We start from the raw sequence: 20,503 nt of genomic DNA, 5'->3' as shown, positions 1-20,503 counted from the left end.
GCCTCGGTCCTTCAGCCGCGCAGCGGCACTCGCGTGGATCTCCCTGGAGCTCTGCGCAGGATATATTCAGCCACATGTGTCGGCCGATCTGCCTGGAGCTGTATCTCCGGTGTTCCTGGCCTGTGATTCACAGGCGTTCGACTGGCCCACCACAGATGGCTGGGCTACCTTCCCAGAACGTTTAGGCTATGCAGGCAATGTTATAACAGATGATATGGGGCAGGATATCTTAGTGGAGTGGGAGCTCTGGAATCATACGGCCATTTCTGTTGTGCGCAACAGCGCCCCCCCCCCTTGCCTTCCAGTTCTTATGCAACCTCCCTTTAGTCACGCTGCTGCGGTGTCTGGGTGATCCAGCCAATGGAACGTTGCCTTCACCTAACCGCAATCCGTTGTCTGTCCAGTGTGGCAGCGCTGTTAGCATTACTTCACTGCGCGGCCCAGGTTCCCTTTGTTCGTTGTACCTGCCTGCTGCTTTCTTAGTGTTCGGTGCCCAGAGCATGTCCCAGTGACTGGCTCCATGGTTCATGCAGCCTTCGTTCGTACCTCTGAGGGATATTTTATGGGCTAACCGTGCCCGTTTGAGCAGGTGGATGGTCCCGCTTGCCGTCCCTCAGCACTCCCATGGGACCAACTCGCTTCAACGAGTACACGCTGTTCTCGCAGCGCCCTGGCTCCAGCTGCAACAGAACTTCAGAGGTCCGCTGCAGTCTCAGCCCCCCCTTCCGCGCACAGCTGGGCACTCCTGATTCGTGGCGTCATCCTTTCGTTGTAGCGGGACTTCACGCTCTCCGCAAGGATTCCAGCCCTCTTCTGTTCGCCCCTTCTCCTCGGGGTCTGCAGAGGTCCAACGGCCCTTGAGCTCCTTTCCACTCCTGCAGTCCTCCTCAGCAGACGCCGGCCATCTTGGTATCGGAATCCACCAGAGGGCACTTCACTGCACACAGCGTATCACGCTTTTCCAGCCGAGTGCTCCCGGGAGGTTTACACGCATTCCCCTTCACTTGCATCCAATTTTAATGCAGTGGAAGCTTGTCTTTTTCGTCGGATTATGCAGGATTCGCCGAAGCAGTCTCAGCGGAAGACCTACTCCATTGGCTGAATATGAAAGTGTCATCCAAACGGGTGCTCCTCTGCTCCTCCAGAACCATCAACACCCTCGCTCCAGCCTTGGCATTTTTCTGTAAATCGCCCTTTCGCCACTGGAACTTCCCCACTCCCTTTAAGTACTCCTTTGTGCACCTCCTACTCAAGAAGCCGTCTGCCGATTCTACCTGCCCGAAAAAACTATCGGCCAATCTCCATCAACCGTTTCCTAGGCAACTCTCGGAAAAGCTGATCATCTCTCAGCTTACTCTCCACACTGAATCTGTTGGTTGCCTCCATGACCATCAGTCTGGCGTCAGAGGTGGCTTCAGAACTGCCAGAGGCACGAAAACTGCTCTCCTGAACACCAGTGAAAATCTGCTCTCTAACCTTGATTCCAGCATTCCTTCTGTCCTCGTCCTCCTTGATCTTTCCTTTGCTTTCCACATGGTCAATCACGCCATCCTGATCAATCAACTCTGTGAGAACCTAGGTATCACGGATCAGGCCCTGGAGTTGTTGACCTTCTTTCTCTTGGACCGCCCCTCCCTTTCTCTCTGCCACTTCTCTCTCTACCTGTGATGTTCCCAAGAGCTCTATCCTCCGATTCCTCTAACCCTGGTTTTTCAGCGTCTACTTGGCCTCTTTGGCCCACCTGATCTCTACCTTCTCCTCTAACTTTCAGTGTTACGTGGATGGCACTCGGGTTTCCTTCAGGCTCCCCTCAGCCTCCTCTCTCTCACTCATTCCTGACTGTCTATCCACAATTCAGGATTGATGCGCCTCCAACTATCTTTGCCTTAATGCCAGTAAGACGGTGATCCTTCTCATTGGGATGCCTGCCCCTGCTTTGCCTCTCTCACTCTAGCCGCCCACCTTGGGCACTCTTCCTTCGCCTTCCTGCGAGTCAAAAACCTTGGTGTCATCTTCGACTCCACTCTCTCTTTCTCTCCTCACATCCCGGATATCGCCAAGAAGTCCCACTACCAGATGCACCTCCTCAAAGAGACTCTTCCCTTTCTCACTGTCCCCCCAGAAGCTCACTGTCTCCAGAGCCCTGGTTCTCTCTAGGATAGACTACTGCAACATCCTCTTTCTCAATCTGCCTTCCTCTACTCTCTGCCCTCTGCAACTAACCCAGAACAGGACTTCAAGACTTATCCTTGGCCTCAAGCCCAGCGACCGTATCTCTCCAGCTCTGAAATCGCTCTACTGGCTCCCGATGGCTGCAAGGATCAAGTTCAAGACCCTTTGCATTGTCCACAAAGCATTCTGGGGCAGGGGCCCGCACTACATCCAACCAACTCTATCAAAATATCTTCGTTCTCGAGCCCTTTGCTCAGCTACCTCCAACTCTCTAAGGGTTAGACGCTTCTCCAGGCAGAGAGTGGGGGTAGATCTCTTGCTTCTGCAGGTGCCTTCCTCTGGATTAGCCTCCCTGTCCCTCTCAAACATGGGCCGGAACACCTGAAGTTCGGAAGCAGCTCAATACCTTTCTCTTATCTTCTGCTTTCTCCCTCTCCCTCACCGGCTGACCTACCTGTCTGCTGTAACAACTGGTTGCTTGGCTACCCTCAGAGTCTCACTGGGTACCAGGCTCTTTCTTGATCAGTCACCCTTTCACTGCCACCAGGCCTACAACGCACTTAGGGCCTGTAACCCTACAGTCCTTGTTCTCCTTGCACTACCAGGAGCCACGCCACCCTGGCTGCACTTACTCAGAGCATTACTGCCCTGTGTTCCCCTTCCCTTTCACTTGCACCCCCCTCCCTTTTCCCTTGCACTTCGCGTTCTCACACTTGCACGATCTGAATGACACAAGGCCTACTAAGATTGTTTGTCTTGTCCTCCTATCTTCCCTCCCTTGTCTTGTTGCGCCTAGAAACACTTGTGTACAGACGCGTTATGAATGACATATCAAATGATCCCCATGGCAAAATCCTAAAACATTATTATGAGCTTGCCCAGAAATGTCACACCTTTTCTGGACATAAATTTAAAAACATTCAGCATCAGAGAAATTGCACTTTGAAGGCAAGATTATGCAAGCATCAAATATATCCAATGCACAATAAGGACCCAAGAAGCCCATTGATAGGCAGTCAAAACAAAGCAGTCGGTCTTGTATTCACATCAGACACAAAATGTCTCGCCATCGTAGGGCATGCTATTAATCAGAGCTTCTGAACCAAAGAAGTTGTTTTTATCTTTTGAATGACTACGCAAGATACAATACACACATACCATAATGTTTCGGTCCAGCACTGCAAATTGTTTTTTGACATTAAAGAAACTAGAATTCGATACAGAGAGATGCTTGCAGTGCAAGGTAAACTGTGTGACACAACTTCCTACTGTTTCCTACTGGCAGAATTGGTCCACTTGCAATTCAATGCATATGAGACACTTCCACCACACTATCAGAGAAGCAACCAAAAAAGATTAAAAAGAGATGGAAAAAGATCTCTTTACCCTGACAAAAGAAGCACATCAGGAAACAAAGCCGCTTAAGGCTTTTGACCCACATCTACGTCCAAATATGGTGTGGCTTTCACAGGTAAGAAACCAGGTCCTTTCTTCCCAAACAGGGGAGCCAAAACCACAACCAACTCACAAGTGGACAGAAGCCTATAGAAAGCAATTATGTTAGGGACTTCTATTTCATACTCATAGCATTGATCACAGGGGCATGGTACCCAACTGGGACCTGAATTCATCAGACACTGTGGTGCCATAAAATGATGGTACTGGACGAAGTTGGCAGCTTCCAAGTGGAAGGTCCTGAAGAGAATAGTATGAGGACCATTGATAAAGAGATCCAGAGGAAAATCTACAAATTATTTGGTGGATGGTCAACTCCCTCTACTTAGCAACCCAAAAGCTCGGATATGGGCTAATGGGGACAAGAAATAAGGGGCAATGTCAGACCAGATTGCATATTAATCTTCAACCAAGATGAAGTAAATGCGCCTCGACGGAGTAGGAGTGTTGCTAAATAGCCTGCTGCCAAAATAAAAATTCATAAATAAGGATATAAATTAGATTAGCAGTGGGGTATCACCGGAGCCAAGTCAAAAACATAAATCAAGATAGACATTCTGGAACCAAATGAGGACAAATAAGGGTACATTTTGGGCAACATTTGGAAAGAGATTTGTATGTGTAACTGAAAACTCAGCTTACCTTGCCAATACACCAGGTCAGGGTGAGAAACGACCCACGCTTTCAAAACACGTCTGAATTTTGCATGTCCCTCGGGTGAGGAGAGCAGCTCATCATACTGATGGCAGCGAGGAATGTCAACTTCTATCTGCAGTAGAGAAAAGTACAGAAAAACAGTAAGGAACTAAAAACAGAGACGATTAGGATGTCTGCTACACCCAAAACATGCACAAGAAGCATACAACCAACACTTTTGCATTGGAAAGATATTTATTCTGTTGTAAAAGTTGATGTACTGTAAGTTGTAAACCTCCTTTGTATATATTACACAGTGGAAAGTAGGGGGGAGTTCATCTACTCATGGTTTTCCGTTTACCTTAAGGACTGTGCAAGGAAATAGGAGTGGTTGAGTACAACAAATGACTTATCCCAGGTAATGTCCTTTCTGATGGATGTTCCTCCCACAGATTTCTCATCTTACATATCATCTTCCTGCTTTAGCAGATCTCGGAAAGATTTCGACACCAGGGGGCACTAAGCGGCATCTGCACCGTGGCACCTCAACACCGGAGACTGGACATGATGTAGGAGTCAGTATAAAAAGCTTGCACTGCGCCCCATTACCTCAGATCATTGTTTTTTCCCCATAATCAGCCACGTTGGTGAATTACATTATTTAAAAAGTCCATATTGGAGAAAAAAATCCTATTGTCTAGTTGGGGAACTATGTGGATCCCCATCTTCACAGACTAGCTGCCACAACCACCAACTATTTGGTGACTCTTGGGGCAGAGGTGTGGCCGAAAGGTAGAATGAGAAATTGATAGTACTGGCAATCATGACCCTCAGGTACTTGCTGTGCTTGGGATGGATAGGCACATGAAAGTAAGCATCCTGAAAATGGAGTGGCACCAACCAATCCTGAATATCAGCTGCTGGAGCAGAGGAAATAATGCACAACTGGAGGGTAATTCAGGGGTCTTTTCAGAAAAGGTAGGCAATAGCCCTGGGATACTATCTGGAGTACCCACACATCTGAAGCAGGGAGATGATATTTAAGATAAGGACTCTGCTGGAGGACACAATTCCATAAAAACTTACATTTTACATGGGAATGCTTGTGAGACCCGACTACATTCGGAAGATGTGGGTCAACTGATGAATAGCACTGAAACCACACATGCCAAAGTCGCTACACTTGGAGAGGACAGAGGTGTGTGACATTCCTACGTGCCCCTAGTGCACAGGCCCCCTGAACAGAACCTCGATATGATGCTTCCAGGACAAACTCTTCATGAAGTTCTGAACAAAAAGCACTCTCCCAGGCTTCGAACACCTTACAAATGCACAATTAATAATACTAAATTAGCAGTTTATTCTCAACCCAAAGAATCAGAATATTTAATAGAAAAAAAACACACAACTCATTAAAAGCACTAGACAGCAGAGTACTAAAAAAGGATTAGGGTTACCACCAGGGGGTGCAGAGATGAGCTAAGCTCCTGTGTTGATCCCCCGCCACCAAGGCTGATAAAAGGGTTGGTGCCCCCTTCCCCCCCAGCAGCCCTTGAAGAGCGGATTCAAACCTCCCCTCCCCCACTGCAGCAGAACCCCTGGGGACCCCCCAGGTGAGAAAACAGAGGCTGGAGCCACCGGGGTGACTGAGCACCACCGTGTCAAGGGAGAGGCAGAGCGCTGGGCAGACGAGCGCGGGCCTGCAATCCCGCGTAACACCGGAGCTGGCCCGGAGAAGTGCACTGCAGCAGTCAATACGCGAGGCTGCAAGTATAGAGACAGGCCCCCAGGCGAAGGGTACCCCTGTTGCGGTTAAAGTCCCCGCAACGGAGCACCCCCAGATGGGTGAACGAAGCGGAAATGGCCAGGGGCAGGCCACCCCCTGCGTTACAGAGGGAGCTTGCCTCGCACCCCCAACGGAGATCCAACGGAAGGCAGCCGCAACCGAATGAAGGAACCCGTGGCTCCTCCTCTTGTCTGCCCCGCCCGTGTCAGCTAGGAAGAAGCAGCAAGTGTGCTGCCTGATCCTGCATAAGGCGCCATTAACACTTTAGGCCTGCAGGGGCTTCAAGGGGTGAGGGAGACTAGCGATGCGATAGACCCAGAGGCAGAACAGCAGCAAGCAAGGCACCAGGAGCAGGCCGCATGGGCCCATGCGCAGAGGCCCCCGTTCCTCTCCTACCCCGGGACACACTCACACTAGGCCTCATCTCAACTCACCAGTCTGGGAGAGTATGACCAAAGCCCAGAGCGCCGCCCCCCTTGGGCATATGGGACCGGGAGAGGTGGTTAGGGTCACGCTAGCCTACGCAGTCATGGTAGTTTGACTTTTCACAGGAATAAACTGCCCTCCCCTCCTGTCTCCCTGGACAACCGTCATCAGTTGGTCATCCATACAATCAGGCCGTAGCCCCGGGTGCCCTGTGTCATCAAGGCACGAGGTGGCCTGTCCACCACACACCTACCCCCGCCTGTTGCCCAGTCCTGGAGAATACCCTCTGGGGAAGCAAGGGACGTCTGCCCCCCACGCAACTGGTACTCCATTTGTGCCCTGGGAGGGTCCCACAGCATTGCTCGTCCATGAGTTGGGACGATTCTCTTCAGCAATTTCGACGCGAGCAGACCCTGCCCGCGTTGCAAGCAAATACGCCCAACACATCGATGGCAGGCACAGACAAGGCGCAATTAGTGAGCAAGGGCATGGCAGCCCTGTAGGATGAAATCAGCGGCTTCAGGGCAGACATCAGGAAGAGGTTTGATGGCCTGGACAAAAAAGTAGACATTATGGATGAACGCATCCAAGGCCTGGAGACCAACCAAACATCTTTTGACCTCCTGGAGACCCAATTCGATGAGACTTTCGGAGCTGGAAAGGCAGGAAGAAAAGTGCCCTTCAAGATGAATGACTTGGAAATCGAGAGCAATGCAATAATCTGAGGTTCCTGGCAGTGGCGTAACACAAAATGTGGGGGCCCCCCTGCGAGCCATGCTGAGGGGCCCCCCAACTCGGCAACAAATCACGGGTTGCGCCACACTCTGGGCCGGTCTAGACTGTCACGCTTGCACAATACGCATGAACGTGCTGCTGAAGGGGTATGCCGCACACTGCACTAGGGAAAAGATATAAATATGTGTTTTAATGCAATATACAGCACACTTTCTGAGATAAATTGGCTATAAAGCCAGAGTGTTTGCAATTGTTTTGTAGGGTAACACAATCCAATACATGCAAGTCACCAACAGTGCACAGGAACATTAATGCTTCCAACTGGCTGCACAATGTAGACCAGTGTAAACACGTAATAACATTATAGTACAGAATGCCAGGCCACATTTAGACATACCTAGACTGTTTTCAGCAAAATGCCAGTCAAAGCAATAACACTCATCAAGAAGAGAGCACACAGTAAAGCATGTGTCTCCATGGCCTCGAACAACACGGCCAAACTCTTTAAAATCTGCAAGGAACTGATCAATCCTGTTGTGGTCTATACCTCTTCTGTTCCCTCCCATGCCCTCTGTACAGCTCTGGCCTCTCATTTCTATGCTAAATCTCAGGACATCCTGTCCTCTATGTCCTCTTCCTCTCTCGGCCCATTTTGGCCATCTCTTCTCTTCTCCTCCTTTTTTCTCTTTCTCTCTGACAACACCTGACGAGGTTTCTAGACAAGTCCGATCTATGAAAGTGTCGTCCAAACAGGTGCTCCGCTGCTCCTCCAGAACCATCAAAGCCCATATTGACACCCTCACTCCAGCCTTGGCCGATTTCTGTAATCACTCTTTCGCCACTGCAATGTTCCCCTCTCCCTTTGAGCACTCCCTTGTGCACCCACTCCTCAAGAAGCAGTCTGCTGATCCTACCTGCTGGAAAACTATCGCTCAATCTCCACCTTTCCTGAGCAAACTCTTGGAAAAGCTTGCCATCTCCCAGCTTACTCTCCACACTGAATCTGTTGGTTGTCTCCATGACCATCAGTCTGGCTTCAGAGCTGCCAGAGGCATGGAAACTGCTCTCCTTAACACCTGTGCTGCTCTCTAACCTTGATTCCAGCATTCCTTCTATTCTCATCCTTCATCTTTCCTCTGCTTTCGACAGGGTCAACATCGCCATCCTGATCAATCGACTCTGTGAGAACCTGGGCATCACAGATCAGACCCTAGAGTGACTGACCTACTTCCACTTGGACCGCCACTCCGCTCCCAGGTCGATCGTGGTCCCATTCTCTCCGCCACCTCTCTCTACCTGTGGCATTCCCCAGGGCTCTATCCTCTCACGCTGGTTTTTCAACCTCTACTTGGCCACTTTGGCCTCCCTGATCTCTACCTTATCCTCTAACTTTCAGTGTTGTGCGGATGACTCAGTTTTCCTTCAGGCTCCCCTCATCCTCCTCTCCTCTCTTGCTCATTCCTGACTGTCTATCCACGATTCAGGATTGGTGCGCCTCCAACAATCTCTGCCTTAATGCCAGTAAGACAGAGATCCTTCTCATTGGGACCCTTGCCACTGTGTTTCCTCTCTCACTATAGCAGACCACCTTGGGCCCTCTTCCTTTGCCTTCCTGCGAGACAAAAAACCTTGGTGTCATCTTCAACGCCACACTCTCTTTCTCTCCTAACATCTCGGTCATCACCAAGAAGTCCCACTACCAGCTGCTCCTCCTCAAAGGGACTCTTCCCTTTCTCACTCTCCACCAGAAGCTCACTGTCTCTAAGCTGGACTACTGCAACAGCCACTTTCTCAATCTGTCTTCCTCTAGTCTCCTTCATCTGCAAATGATCCAGAACAGGACTGCAAGACTTAGCCTTGGCCTCAAGCCCTGGGATTGTATTTCTCCAGCCCTGAAATCTCTCCACTGGCTGCAAGGATCAAGTTCAAGAACCTTTGCATTGCCCACAAGGCTTTCTGGGGCCAGTGCCAACACTAAATCCAATGCTCTCTTCCAAAATACCTTCTTTCTCTAACCCTTCACTCAGCTACCTCCAACTCTCTAAGGCTTAGATATTTCTCCAGGCAGAGAGTGGGGGTAGACCTCTCTCCTCTGCTGGTGCCTCCAACTGGAATGGCCTCCCTGCCCCTCTCAAACTTGAGGCGGACAACCTGAAGTTTCGGAAGCAGCTAAAAGCTTTCCTCTTCTCTGCTGCTTTCGCTCTCTCTCCCCCCCTGCTGACCTACCTGACCTACATGTCTGCTGTACTGACTGGCTGCTTGGCTACCCTCAGAGTCTCTCTGAGTCCAGGCTCTTTCTTGATTGGTCACCCTTGCACTGCCTCCGGGCCTACCATGCACTTAGGGGCTGTAACTGTAACCTTGCAGTCCATTGTTCTCCTTGCACAACCAATAGCTGCTCTGCCCTGGCTGCACTTACTGAGAGCATTGCTGCCCTGTTTTCCCCTCCCCTCTCACTTGCACTTCCCTGCTCCCTTTTCCCTTGCACTTCTCGTTCTCACAATGACACAAGGCCTAGTGAGATCGTTTGTCTTGTCCTCCCTCTATCATCCCTCCCTTGTGTACACTTGTGTACAGGCGCATTATAAATGACTTGAATCACATCATATCATTTTATCACAGATGCCCAGAAAAATATACAATGCCGCAGTAAGAAATGGCTAGACTGGCAGCACCCAAATGCCAATCTAGCCAGGTAATTAAAGTTAGCAGGACTACTTTATCAGAAATGTCCAGTTAAAAGAAAGTCATACCAAACTGAGGAATGACTAGACTGGCTAAATCAAAATGCCTCTCTAGCCACTAATACCACATATCATGCCTGCTTAGCCTGGACATGGACAACCATTATGATTTATCACACAATCCTGCCCCCCCACACATCCACTCTCCCTCCCACCCACCACCCTAACCTCCACAATCAGCTCCTTGGCCCAGAATTACCTCTGCGTCCCTCTTCCTATTCCCAGAGCTTTCGTATGAGGCTCCTTGCCTCATAGGTAAGTACTGGGATGAGGAACAGTGGGACTAGGAGTGATGAAGATTACAGGTAGCTAAATCAGGCATTACCTCCATGTACCTCTACCTCTTCCCAGTACTTTTGTATGAGGCAGAGTGCCTCAAACACACGTACTGCCTCGTATATAAGTACTGGGACGAGGAAGAATAGGGCTAGGAGTAAGCAAGGCATTAAACACAAGTAGTAGCGCAACACCATTGAGTTGACTGGGCTTCAGCACTACCCCCCCTGACATTTTGGGCTATATTGACTCAACTTGGCTAACCTTTAGAGCAGTTGCCAGACCGAACAGGACACAGATTTTAAACGGGACCTGGTTTTTGCTGTTAACAAGAACCCAGCAATTACCAACGTAAAGCATTTCACTGTTAGTACCTGCATTCAAATTCCACATTGTTTAGGCGATTGAAATCGTGATGTGGTTTTAGTACTTGCATGCCAGGGGAGTGATTGGAAGGGTAGAGAGGGAACAGGAGACTTATAGGAGAGAGTTAACTGCTTGTAACATTGAATCTGCACTAGAATAGTCTCATTAAAATGCGTAAATAATTTGGAGGCGCCCACACAAATAAGTTTCCCCCTCCCCACCGCATGTGAAGTCAGCGCCTCTCCCAACATTTGAAGGGTTAGCCCCCCCAAAATGAAGGTTTTCTTGTGTCCCTGTACACAAGCACACACACCATTCACCTTATACACACCCAGTCATCCACACATTTAAGTGTGCACCCTTTCACCATACACTCACACAGGTAGCCACCTATACATTTATGTGTGCACCCTTTCACCATGCAGGCACACCCCCAAAGCCACCCATACATTTAAGTGTGCACCCTTTCACCATACACACACCGGCAGCCGGCTATACATTTGAGTGTGCACCCTTTCACCATAGACTCATACACGCACACCTCATGGAGTTGAGGGGGGGCCCTATTACTTAAAAAAGAAATTGGGGCTCATTACGGGTCCAGCGGTAACCGTGCCGGTGCTACCGGCGGGTTGCCGCCAGACCCATAAAAAATTACTAAGGCCTGACTTCCCGGTGCCACCGTGCTATTTCAAGTCCGGCGGCTGGGAAATCAGGTGCCGGTAATTTCGTTAAACCCCAGACTCCACGGGAATGGGGACACAGAAGCACCTGCACCATTGTTAACGGTGCCGGTGCTTCCGTGACAGGTCTGCCTACCGTGGCTGCTGTGCCTGGCAGGGTCAGACCTGTCGGGCACGGCAGCCCCACCAGGCAGACCTGTAATATGCCGGTCCGGAAACAACAGTGCCTGTAAGCTTACCAGCACCGTTGTTTCCGGACCGGCATGGTCAGAATGAGCCCCATTGTTTCTTTTTTAAGTCACTATAACTTCATTAAGAAATTATTTCAGTTAAGGACCGAACCATAATCAAAATAATTTCTTTATGATGGCTGAGTGGCTTCAAAAACAAACAATTTCTTTTTGAAGGCATAGGGTTCCCCACCCCATGACATGGAGGCCTCCAGCCTAGGGTCTTCCATGTCATGGGGTACGGGGGCCCTCAGACTTCAAAAAGAAAGTTTCTTTTTGTAGTCACTCTGCCTTCATAAAGAAATTATTTCTGTTACAGAAATGTTCTTTATGAATGCAGAGTGAATTTCAAAAGAAACTTTTTTTTTTTAGAAAAAAATATTTTTTTTTTTTTTTTTTTTTTTACTGGGGCCCCCTCCCAGCCATGTGCTGGTGGGGCCCCCCACACCGCGGGCCCCCCCGCACCGCGGGGGCTGCGGGGGCCCCTGTTACGCCAGTGGTTCCTGGGCTTCCGGGGACTAGACGGCGAGACTCAGGCTGACATCTTGAAAGCCATCAACAAAGTGGTCAGTAAGCTTTTCGACGAGGTAAACACCAACAAACCAACTATCGATTGAGCTCAGAGGGGGAGCAAGCTCCAGAGGGCCAAGATCAGTGTTGGCAAGGTTTCATTACTTCGCTAAGAAGACAAAGATTCTGGAGCTAGCGAGGAAGAAGGGCACAGTAGAGTTGGGAGACGCCCGAATAACCATCCATCAGGATCTTTCAGCTTTTACCCTGACCAGGAGAAGGCTGTGTGGCCCCCTAACAAAGTGGCTTCAATCGAAAGGGGTCTCCACTACAGGTGGGGCTTCCCCTTCTCGCTCTCCTTCGAGCATGAGGGATACAAATATTCCGTAGTTACGGAAGTTGACATCCGCCGTGTGACACAGGAGCTCCTAGGAGAATCCGCCCCAAGTTCCGGCGACCCAGAAAATATCGAGGGAGGGAGTTGACGGAATCCCAGAAGGCAAATGGTTTTGTCGAGAGGTGTAGCGTCCGCTGCAACAGGAAGTTTCGAAAATTGACCCGACATCCCCAAAGGTTTCCAACGGATAACTCTGTCCCCCAAGGAATAATTAGACTTCCAATACACTGCAAACCCCCCCCCCCCGGGACCCGGGAAGACATCTGGGTTGTGCCCGAGCCGGGAGGGAGTCTAGGGACTGTATTGTGACCCATCGGAAGATTGAACCATGGCCCAGTTTGGATCTATGGGTTGCCTGACGCTAGAGCAGATGCCCTGGCAACGATGCTCTGGTCTTGGGAGCCAATTTGTACACTGGAAGAGGTGACTTTTTGCTGCACGGTTGAACTTAGTGGGGGGGGGGGAGTGTACGAGTTGATCTTTAGCTTGGTTTGGTTATATAGGAGAGGCAGGGGGGCTCAGAGGATGTTAGGAAGAATTCTCTGTAAGGCTAATTTCCCAAACCTAGTGAGTCCCCCAGCAGCTTTGCTGGATTTCTGGAGTTTGTTTTCTTCTCCTGCCAAGAGTGAGACTCTCTTCCTCACACTCTTGGACATGATTTGAGGGTTTCCTTTTACTGTTAATGTGTTTTATGGGCTATGGGGTCTCATGTGTTTTTACTATGTGTGTTACACAGCACCCTAAGTGCAGTGACACAGGGGTGTCATAGTGACACCCCCCATAGACTCCATACCCTGGAACTGACTACTGTCTCCCAGGGCATGTAAAGTCACCTTTGGCTTTACTAGTCCCAAATTATTAACAGAAACCAATACAAACCATCATATTGTGGACGTACTGGTCGGGGCAATTTGCCCGGGGTCTGTTATTCGAGGGGGCACGTCTCCGTCCCCCCTGATCGAGTTTTGGCTGGTGGCAGTGGATACCACTTTTTATATTCGACCGCGAATATATCTCTATGGGATTTTCCCATTGTTCGAGGCTACCAACTTTAATTATTTAATTCCTATAGCCTCGAACATACCGCTGGGTTATTTATTTAATATTAATTCACCGGTTGGTATTTTTTGCCAGAACTTGATTCTAAAATGGCGTTTGTGTTCTCTTCTGTGACTCCAACCCAAGTCGAGCCCTTTGTTCCACTTTTTGGCGGGCTTCTCCACAGAAGCCTCCAAAAGTGGTGCCACTCTGTCTGGGTACCACAGGGAGTGTGGGAGGGGGTTTAGGCACCCTGGACTGAGTTGCCTTGGCAACTCAAGTTACACTCTTGTGTGATTGGCCCAAGTGGTGAGCCGGCCGGCTCACCACTTAGCATGTTTGATTGACAGCTAGGCTGGATGAATGGGGGTTTCTTGCATAAAAGCAGGGCTTTTGGGACTGGAGCTTCAGAAGTCGCCACAGGACCTGAGAATCCGAAGGGGGAGAAGCTGAGCCGACCTGCAACAACGACTCCACCGGTGGAGCCCTGCTGAACCGTCTCACCACTTCCCGACGACAGAGGAGATCTTCTTGCCAGAGAGTCTCTCCCCCTTGAGCTGGTAGGGACAACCAGTTCGCTTTCCTTTTCGCCTACTAGGACGTCTAGTGGTCGAATTGCCCGTGCCAAGCACCCCAGCAACCGGATAGCCACTTACCACTGAACGCGAATAAAAGGACCACTCCTTTGAATCGAGAAACTCTGCGGCTGGTTTCTTCCCTGGCAGTATAACGACCCCCTGCTTTCCCCCCCGACGAGATCTTCTCTTCTGCCGGACGAAGCACCAACTCGCAACCGCTGCCAGGAACAACTGTCCCCGCTGGAGTGTTCTCACCAGTTCAAGGTACTGTGTCCGCCTAGCCTCCGTCTCTATAGATTGCTACAAGGTGACAGTAAATCCTTAACCTTCTAGACTGGGCTGGCCTCTTGACCATCTAACTGATCCCTTTCTTTTGGTCCAACTTCTTCCTGAACCTTTTCAAGACTTTTGTGCACTTTTCAACTGTGTGACCTTGGACACATTTCGTTCTGATCCTCTTAAAGTGGATCCGGCTTTCTGATCTCTAACTTCACGGTTTGATTCTGCCTTCCTCTCTTGCTGTGTTCTTTTGAAAGTGTTGGGATCTGTTTCAATTTATGCTCTGCCTTTCTCTCCCTTTTAAACCGAATTATTAGAGTGCCATCTGCGTTAAGCGCTCACCGATGTCTGAAAATAAGTGGGGCTTTACTTAAGACTTGTCTAATATTCTTTTAAGGGAGTGTATATACTTTAGTAACTGTGTTTTTGAACTTGCTTGAGATTAGTGCCAGAGTGTTTTCTTAGATGTGTTTTTAAATAAATAATTATATATCTTTTACACCAAAGCTCTGGTCAGTGTTTGCTTGTTCTACTGTGTGTACCTGCCCTATTGTGTATGCTCTATATACTGCCTAACTCTTCTTGAGAGAAGTCTGACTGCTCAGCCACAGCTACCAGGTAAATCTGGGTGGTGCAGACTGCTACCAATTGGGTTTACTGCTAATTCCTGTAGTCTTAAACTTTTTGCAGTGGTCCCTAAGGGAACTGCACAGGTTTCTGCCTAACAGAGGAGGTACTTGATTTCAGGCCAAGCCTTTGGGGTTAGGGACTGGCGGCCTGGCCCAGCAGCAATTCCTTTGTCGCAGGTAATCCAGGTGCTCGGGAGGGGGGGCTTGTTATTACTTATATTGTTCCTAATTTTTTGACAAGCTACCAGGCTCTTTTGGCCCACAGGGGGATGGGAATGGGTTTAATGAGCTTGAGCGTCCCGAACCCTAGCGGAGGCGAACACACTGTAATTAAGATAGAGACGTTCATGAGACGGATGCACCTCCCCGATGGATGACACAAAACATGACACAAAACACGCACTGGCGCTGGGCTCACTAAACCTACAGGGTTTGAACTCCCCCCACAAACGACCCCTAGTGGTGAGGGAGTTCAACCACCTAAAGTTGCACTTTATATTTCTCCAGGAGACCCACTGGGTGAGGGGAAGGGAGCCAGATCAAGACAAGAGGATTTCCACGCTTCAGGCCCGTCTAAAAAAAGGTGTCGCCTTTGTGGTGTCTGGTAGGGCACACTTTAAAGAGAAGGCGCTGCGTAAGGACCAGAGGGCTGCTACTTGATGGTCAAGGGGGAGATTAGGGGTGCCATGGTTACAGTGATCTCCATCTACTGCCCGAGCGCGGCCCAGGACCAGTACTGGGAAGGGGTTCGATCCAAAATAATCTCCTTTGTTGATGGGGCCCTGATTGTGTGAGGAGACGTCAATATGGTCTTGCAGCACGAGAGGGACAGAAAGTGTGAGGGTCCCTATTCAGACACTCCAGTGACGGGTAGCCGCCCACTTTCGTAAAGTTAACGATGAACTGGGACTCTCGGACACACATGTGATGGAGCAATGGCGTGAACCCTTATTTACTTTTCCAAGCTGCATGCTACGTTCTTGAGAATCGATTATATCCTGGTCGACTCCTCATCGCAAGAGCGAGTAGCTGAGTTCACAGTGGAGATCATCCCAAGGTCGGAACACGACCTAGTGAGAGCCCAAATAGGTGCGCCCCTGAAATCCCAAGACAAAACGAGGTGGTCATGCAATGACTTGCTTCAGCGAGATAGAGCGCTATCCCAGACAATCCTTGTCGCGATAAAAGAATACTTTAAAGTCAATGACAATGGGGAAGTTGGTGTAGCGGGGTCTGGGAGGGATTTAAGGCCATGATGAGGGGGATTCTCATTGGGATGGGTGCGAGGAGAAAGAGAGAGGGAGAAAAAGGAGAAGCTTCTCAGAGAGAAAACTAAGGCCATCCAGCCAGGAGGTAAATTTAAGTACCAAATGTTCCCGGGGAAGTGGGCGGAACTTCAACAACATAAAGAGAAACTGAAGTCTCTTCTAGCTGGTCGACCAGAACGGAAACTGGCCTTCTTGAAATAGAAATATATGGAAAAGGGAGAAAAGGCTTATAGGATTCTAGCATAGAGGATGAGGGAGCTTAGGTACAGTCGTAGAGTAGATGTTCGGTGTCCCACCGACGGCACAAAGCTACTTGAGGATTCTCAGATAGTGGAGGAATTCCGCCAATTCTATGAGACACTTTACACATCAGAATATAACTGAGACGGGTCTGACGCTAACCGTTTCCTTAATTCTCTCATAATCCCACGTCTCCCCCGGAAAAGGTTGACCCAATGGAAGCGCCCATCACTCCCCAGGAAATAATTGATACCATTAGTGGAATGAAAAGGGGCACCACTACCGAGGACAATGGTTTTACGGTAGCCTTTTACAGGGCATTCCGCTCCACCCTTGCTCCTTTCATGGCCAAAGTGTTAAATAATGCCCTGGAAACAGGCGCCCTTCCACTGTCACCTGATAGTAGTCATACCTAAAGAAGGGGAAAGACCCTGCCCAGTGCTCATCTTACAGGCCCATCTCCCTCTTGAACACCGATGTGAAAATTCTGGCAAAGCTCCTAGACAATAGACTAGCCCAAAATCTGCCCTTGTTGGTGCACAGGGACCAGGTGGGGTTCATCCCCGGCAGACAGGGAGCGGACAATATAAGGAAGACCATACATTTGTTCCATGAGGCATCACATAGAGGACTAGGAGCTCATCTCGTACCCATAGACTCGGAAAAGGCCTTCGCCCAGGTCGAATGGCTTTATATGAGCAAAGTCTTACAGAGGATGGGACTGGGAGAAAGGTTTAAAGGAAAGATCGCAACCCTTTATAACGGTCCAACGGCGAGAGTGGTGGTCAATGCCACCGTCTCCTTCCCCCTTCAGCTCACTTGCGGAACCAAGCAGGATTGCCCCATCTCCCCCTGTTGTATGCCCTGGCTATGGAGCCCCTGGCTATAGCCATTAGATAGGACCAGGGGATTACGGGTATCCAATGCTGGGAGCAAGACTTTAAATTATCATTGTTTGCCGATAATATTCTCTGCTACCCGACTAACATGCCAGAATCTCTGCCCTGCCTCCAATCCCAGATACACTACTTTGGCAGATTCTCAGGCCTGAAAATAAATCTCTCCAAGTCAAGTGTAATGCCCGTAGGAGGAGATGGCCGGGTAGGAAAACGATTAGTGGAAGGAGAGTCGAAGGCAAGTCCACCCCGTACCTTGGTGTTAAGCTCCTAAGGACCTGGACTCCTTGTTTGCCCTCAACTACACCCCAATTGTGGAAAAAATTAAGGCAGACCTCCAATGCTGGAGCCCACTTAGCCTATCCTGGTTCGGCCAAATGGTATCAATAAAAATGTACATTCTCCCCAGTCTCTTGTATCTTTTCTCGTCACGCCCCATCCACCTCCAAGACTCTTTCTTCGCGACGCTACAGGGCATGGTGCAACAGTTCATCTGGAAAGGGAAAAAGCTGAGAGTTAAATATGCGACCCTGACCCTCCCTAGGGACTTTGGTGGATTTGGCCTTTCAGACTTTAAACTATATTATAAAGCAGCACAGCTACGGGTGATGATGGAGCACTTGAGGGATGACATGGGCAATTATTGGACATATATAGAGGACACCCACACTCACCCCAAGAAAGTGAGAGACTTTCCTGTGGTCCCCACTCAAGGAAATCCCCCTCCATGTTAGATCCCACCCTACACTGGCGGTCTTTTGGGCATTATGGAGACGTAACAAGGCCAATGCACTCCTCTCCAGCTAGCCCTCCCCCTTGAGCTCGCTGTGGGGTGCACCCCTCGATCTAGGTAACAAAGGGCTTCCGAACACACAGCAATGGTCGGACATGGAGCTTGAGAGAGCTGCACACCTGTTCAGGGATAATACCTTAATTGGTTACAATACCTTAGCTGATGCCATGGGTCCGACGCGGCTGTCGGTCTTTGAATACCTGCGCGTCAAGGGCATTTTGACGGACCCCAAGTGGTGCAAGGAGCTCTCCCGCACCCTGACACCCTTTGAGAGGATTGTGGTGGAATCCCCCACAAGGAAGGGAGCACTCTCCAGAGTCTTGGTCATGGCAGACCTTGAGGCGAGACAGAATTTCAAACATTTCTGGATGGAAAAGGTGGGTGCGGAGATAGAAGAGGACACCTGGGGTACGGTTTGTAAATTTATGTTGGCTGGGTCCCTTTACACGGCAGCGATGAAACACAATTTTAAAATCCTACATGCTTGGCACCTGCCCCCGGCTAGGCTATCTAAAATGTTTGCAGTAGCCTCACTGTTCTGCCCTAAGGAATGTGGCCAACAGGGTACCATATGGCACCATATTTGGTGGAACGGCACGTCCATTCAAATCTACTGGGCTGAACTGTTGAGCTGGATTAAGGACATGGTCGGTATTGCCCCGTAATTGCACCCTATTGAACTCTTGCTTGGTGTTCCGTCCCCTGGATCCAAAACAAATAGCTTCCCGAGAGTAGTGGAAGCCATGCTCAGGGCCGTAAGGGTTGCCCTAGCTCAGAAATGCAAGCAAACATCTGCTCCGACCAGGAATGAATGGCTCTCTAAACTGTGGGGTATCTTCACGTATGAAAAACTCTCAGCAGTTGTCTCTGAGAGGATGGACAGTTTCCTGTTGGAATGGAGTGTGGTTTTGTTAAAAGAGGGATGTGATGCCCTGAAACTTTGATCTGTGACTTTCTCTAAGTTGATGCTCCTCCCCAGGCCTGTAGGGTCTGAAGGGGCCCAAGTTAATGTGTTACCCACGTACGTAGAGCAACCTTGCTAGTTATCTCTTGAAGGCAGGGTTTTAATCCCACCTATGTGTTTGTCCTCATCATTTGGTCGGGCTTGGTAGCTATAGTGCAGGGAGGGGATGGGGGTAAAACTGTTGGTGACATTGGTTATGTTTAATTGAGTTATAAAGTATTGTTTAATGTCAAATGCTCAATACAAATTAAAGTGAAAAAAAGGATTAGACTACCCTTGCATACTTCAGAGCTCTCAACTCTTCAATGGGTGACTATACACGTAGGGAGATTGCTCATAAGCCAGCATTCCGGTTTCAACCAGATTCTTAGTTTTTTTTATGTTATCTTGCCTTTGTATAGCACCTATTGCCACAGTTCATGGCATTGAAGCGCCTTTGCCGGTCAGAGATGCTAAGGAGGAGTATGATAGAACATTCAGTAGTGGTAGAGAGGAGCAATGTCAGGTATATAGCTGGGATGAGGGATAGAGAAGGTGCCCAAGAAGGCATGAGAAGGAAATGGTGGAAAAGCTATGTGTACAATTGGAACAAATGTATTGTGGGACTCAACTGTATTCTATGGAGTGCAGCACCGAAAGGAGAGATAGCTGGGAGAAGAGGTGTTTGCTTTCTTGGTGAATGACAGAAGCCACTGCAGCTTGTGGTTTCTTGAAAGCATCTGCAATGTGGCACCAACTCTTCCCATGAGGCAGCCTCCACCTATTAGGAAAGGTCCCAACTCACCGATGGGATTGGTGGGGAGTACTGTTCCCTTGCAATGAACCCAGTGTCAATGCCTAGGTCAAAACCATCATGCGGCTATTTAGGGTCTAGGCACAAAAAACAATGAAATGAAGAGCTTGTATGTGTCCTTGTGTCAAATTCAACAGCAATTCATCTATGCTTAAAACAGAGCATTTAGGGCCAGATTCTCAAAAATGAGATAAAATGAAAGTAGCGCAGAGAATGCCAGTGACGACGAGAGAACAAAGCAATGGAGGAGGCACCCCGATAACCCGGGCAGTGTCCTCCTCCTCCTGGCCTCCCCGCCAGGGAAGAAGGGGAGGCGCTGACTCTGGCGCTGCGCCAAAAGGAAAGAAAAGCCTGCGAAAAGAAAAGCCTGGCGAAATTCGGGGAAAGCCCGTGAAGGGCTAACAAAGGAAAGGGGAGGGAATTCCCCCTTTATAACAAGCGGGCCGGAACGAAAGGCAGCATCACCAGCTGCTGCAGGACGACGCCGGTACCGCAGAGGAAGGTTTTCGTTTTCTGAGGGGGAGGATCGCCACCAGCTAAGCACTCCAACGGAAAGAAGGAGCTCCTTGTACACAGAAGAAGGGCTCGCCAGTGTACCGAAACACCCAG

The 20,503-nt window shown here is 49.5% G+C and overlaps 1 protein-coding gene across 11 annotated transcripts in view; it reads right to left on the bottom strand.

Moving 5' to 3' along the window:
* Positions 1-20,503, bottom strand: part of TBCK (TBC1 domain containing kinase) — a 2,754,978-nt gene that overhangs the window by 1,266,386 nt on the left and 1,468,089 nt on the right. For all 11 annotated transcript variants that reach the window (XM_069630931.1, XM_069630933.1, XM_069630936.1 and 8 more), the window contains one exon: positions 4,270-4,396. In XM_069630931.1, coding sequence (XP_069487032.1) covers positions 4,270-4,396 — 127 coding nt within the window. The remainder of the gene's footprint in view (positions 1-4,269; positions 4,397-20,503) is intronic.

This window comes from Ambystoma mexicanum, chromosome 6q, assembly GCF_040938575.1.
Source record: "Ambystoma mexicanum isolate Mex_15411 chromosome 6q, UKY_AmexF1_1, whole genome shotgun sequence".
Lineage (NCBI taxonomy): Eukaryota > Metazoa > Chordata > Amphibia > Caudata > Ambystomatidae > Ambystoma > Ambystoma mexicanum.
Note: the sequence above shows the minus strand (reverse complement) of the source record. Positions and strands in the feature narration are given on the sequence as shown.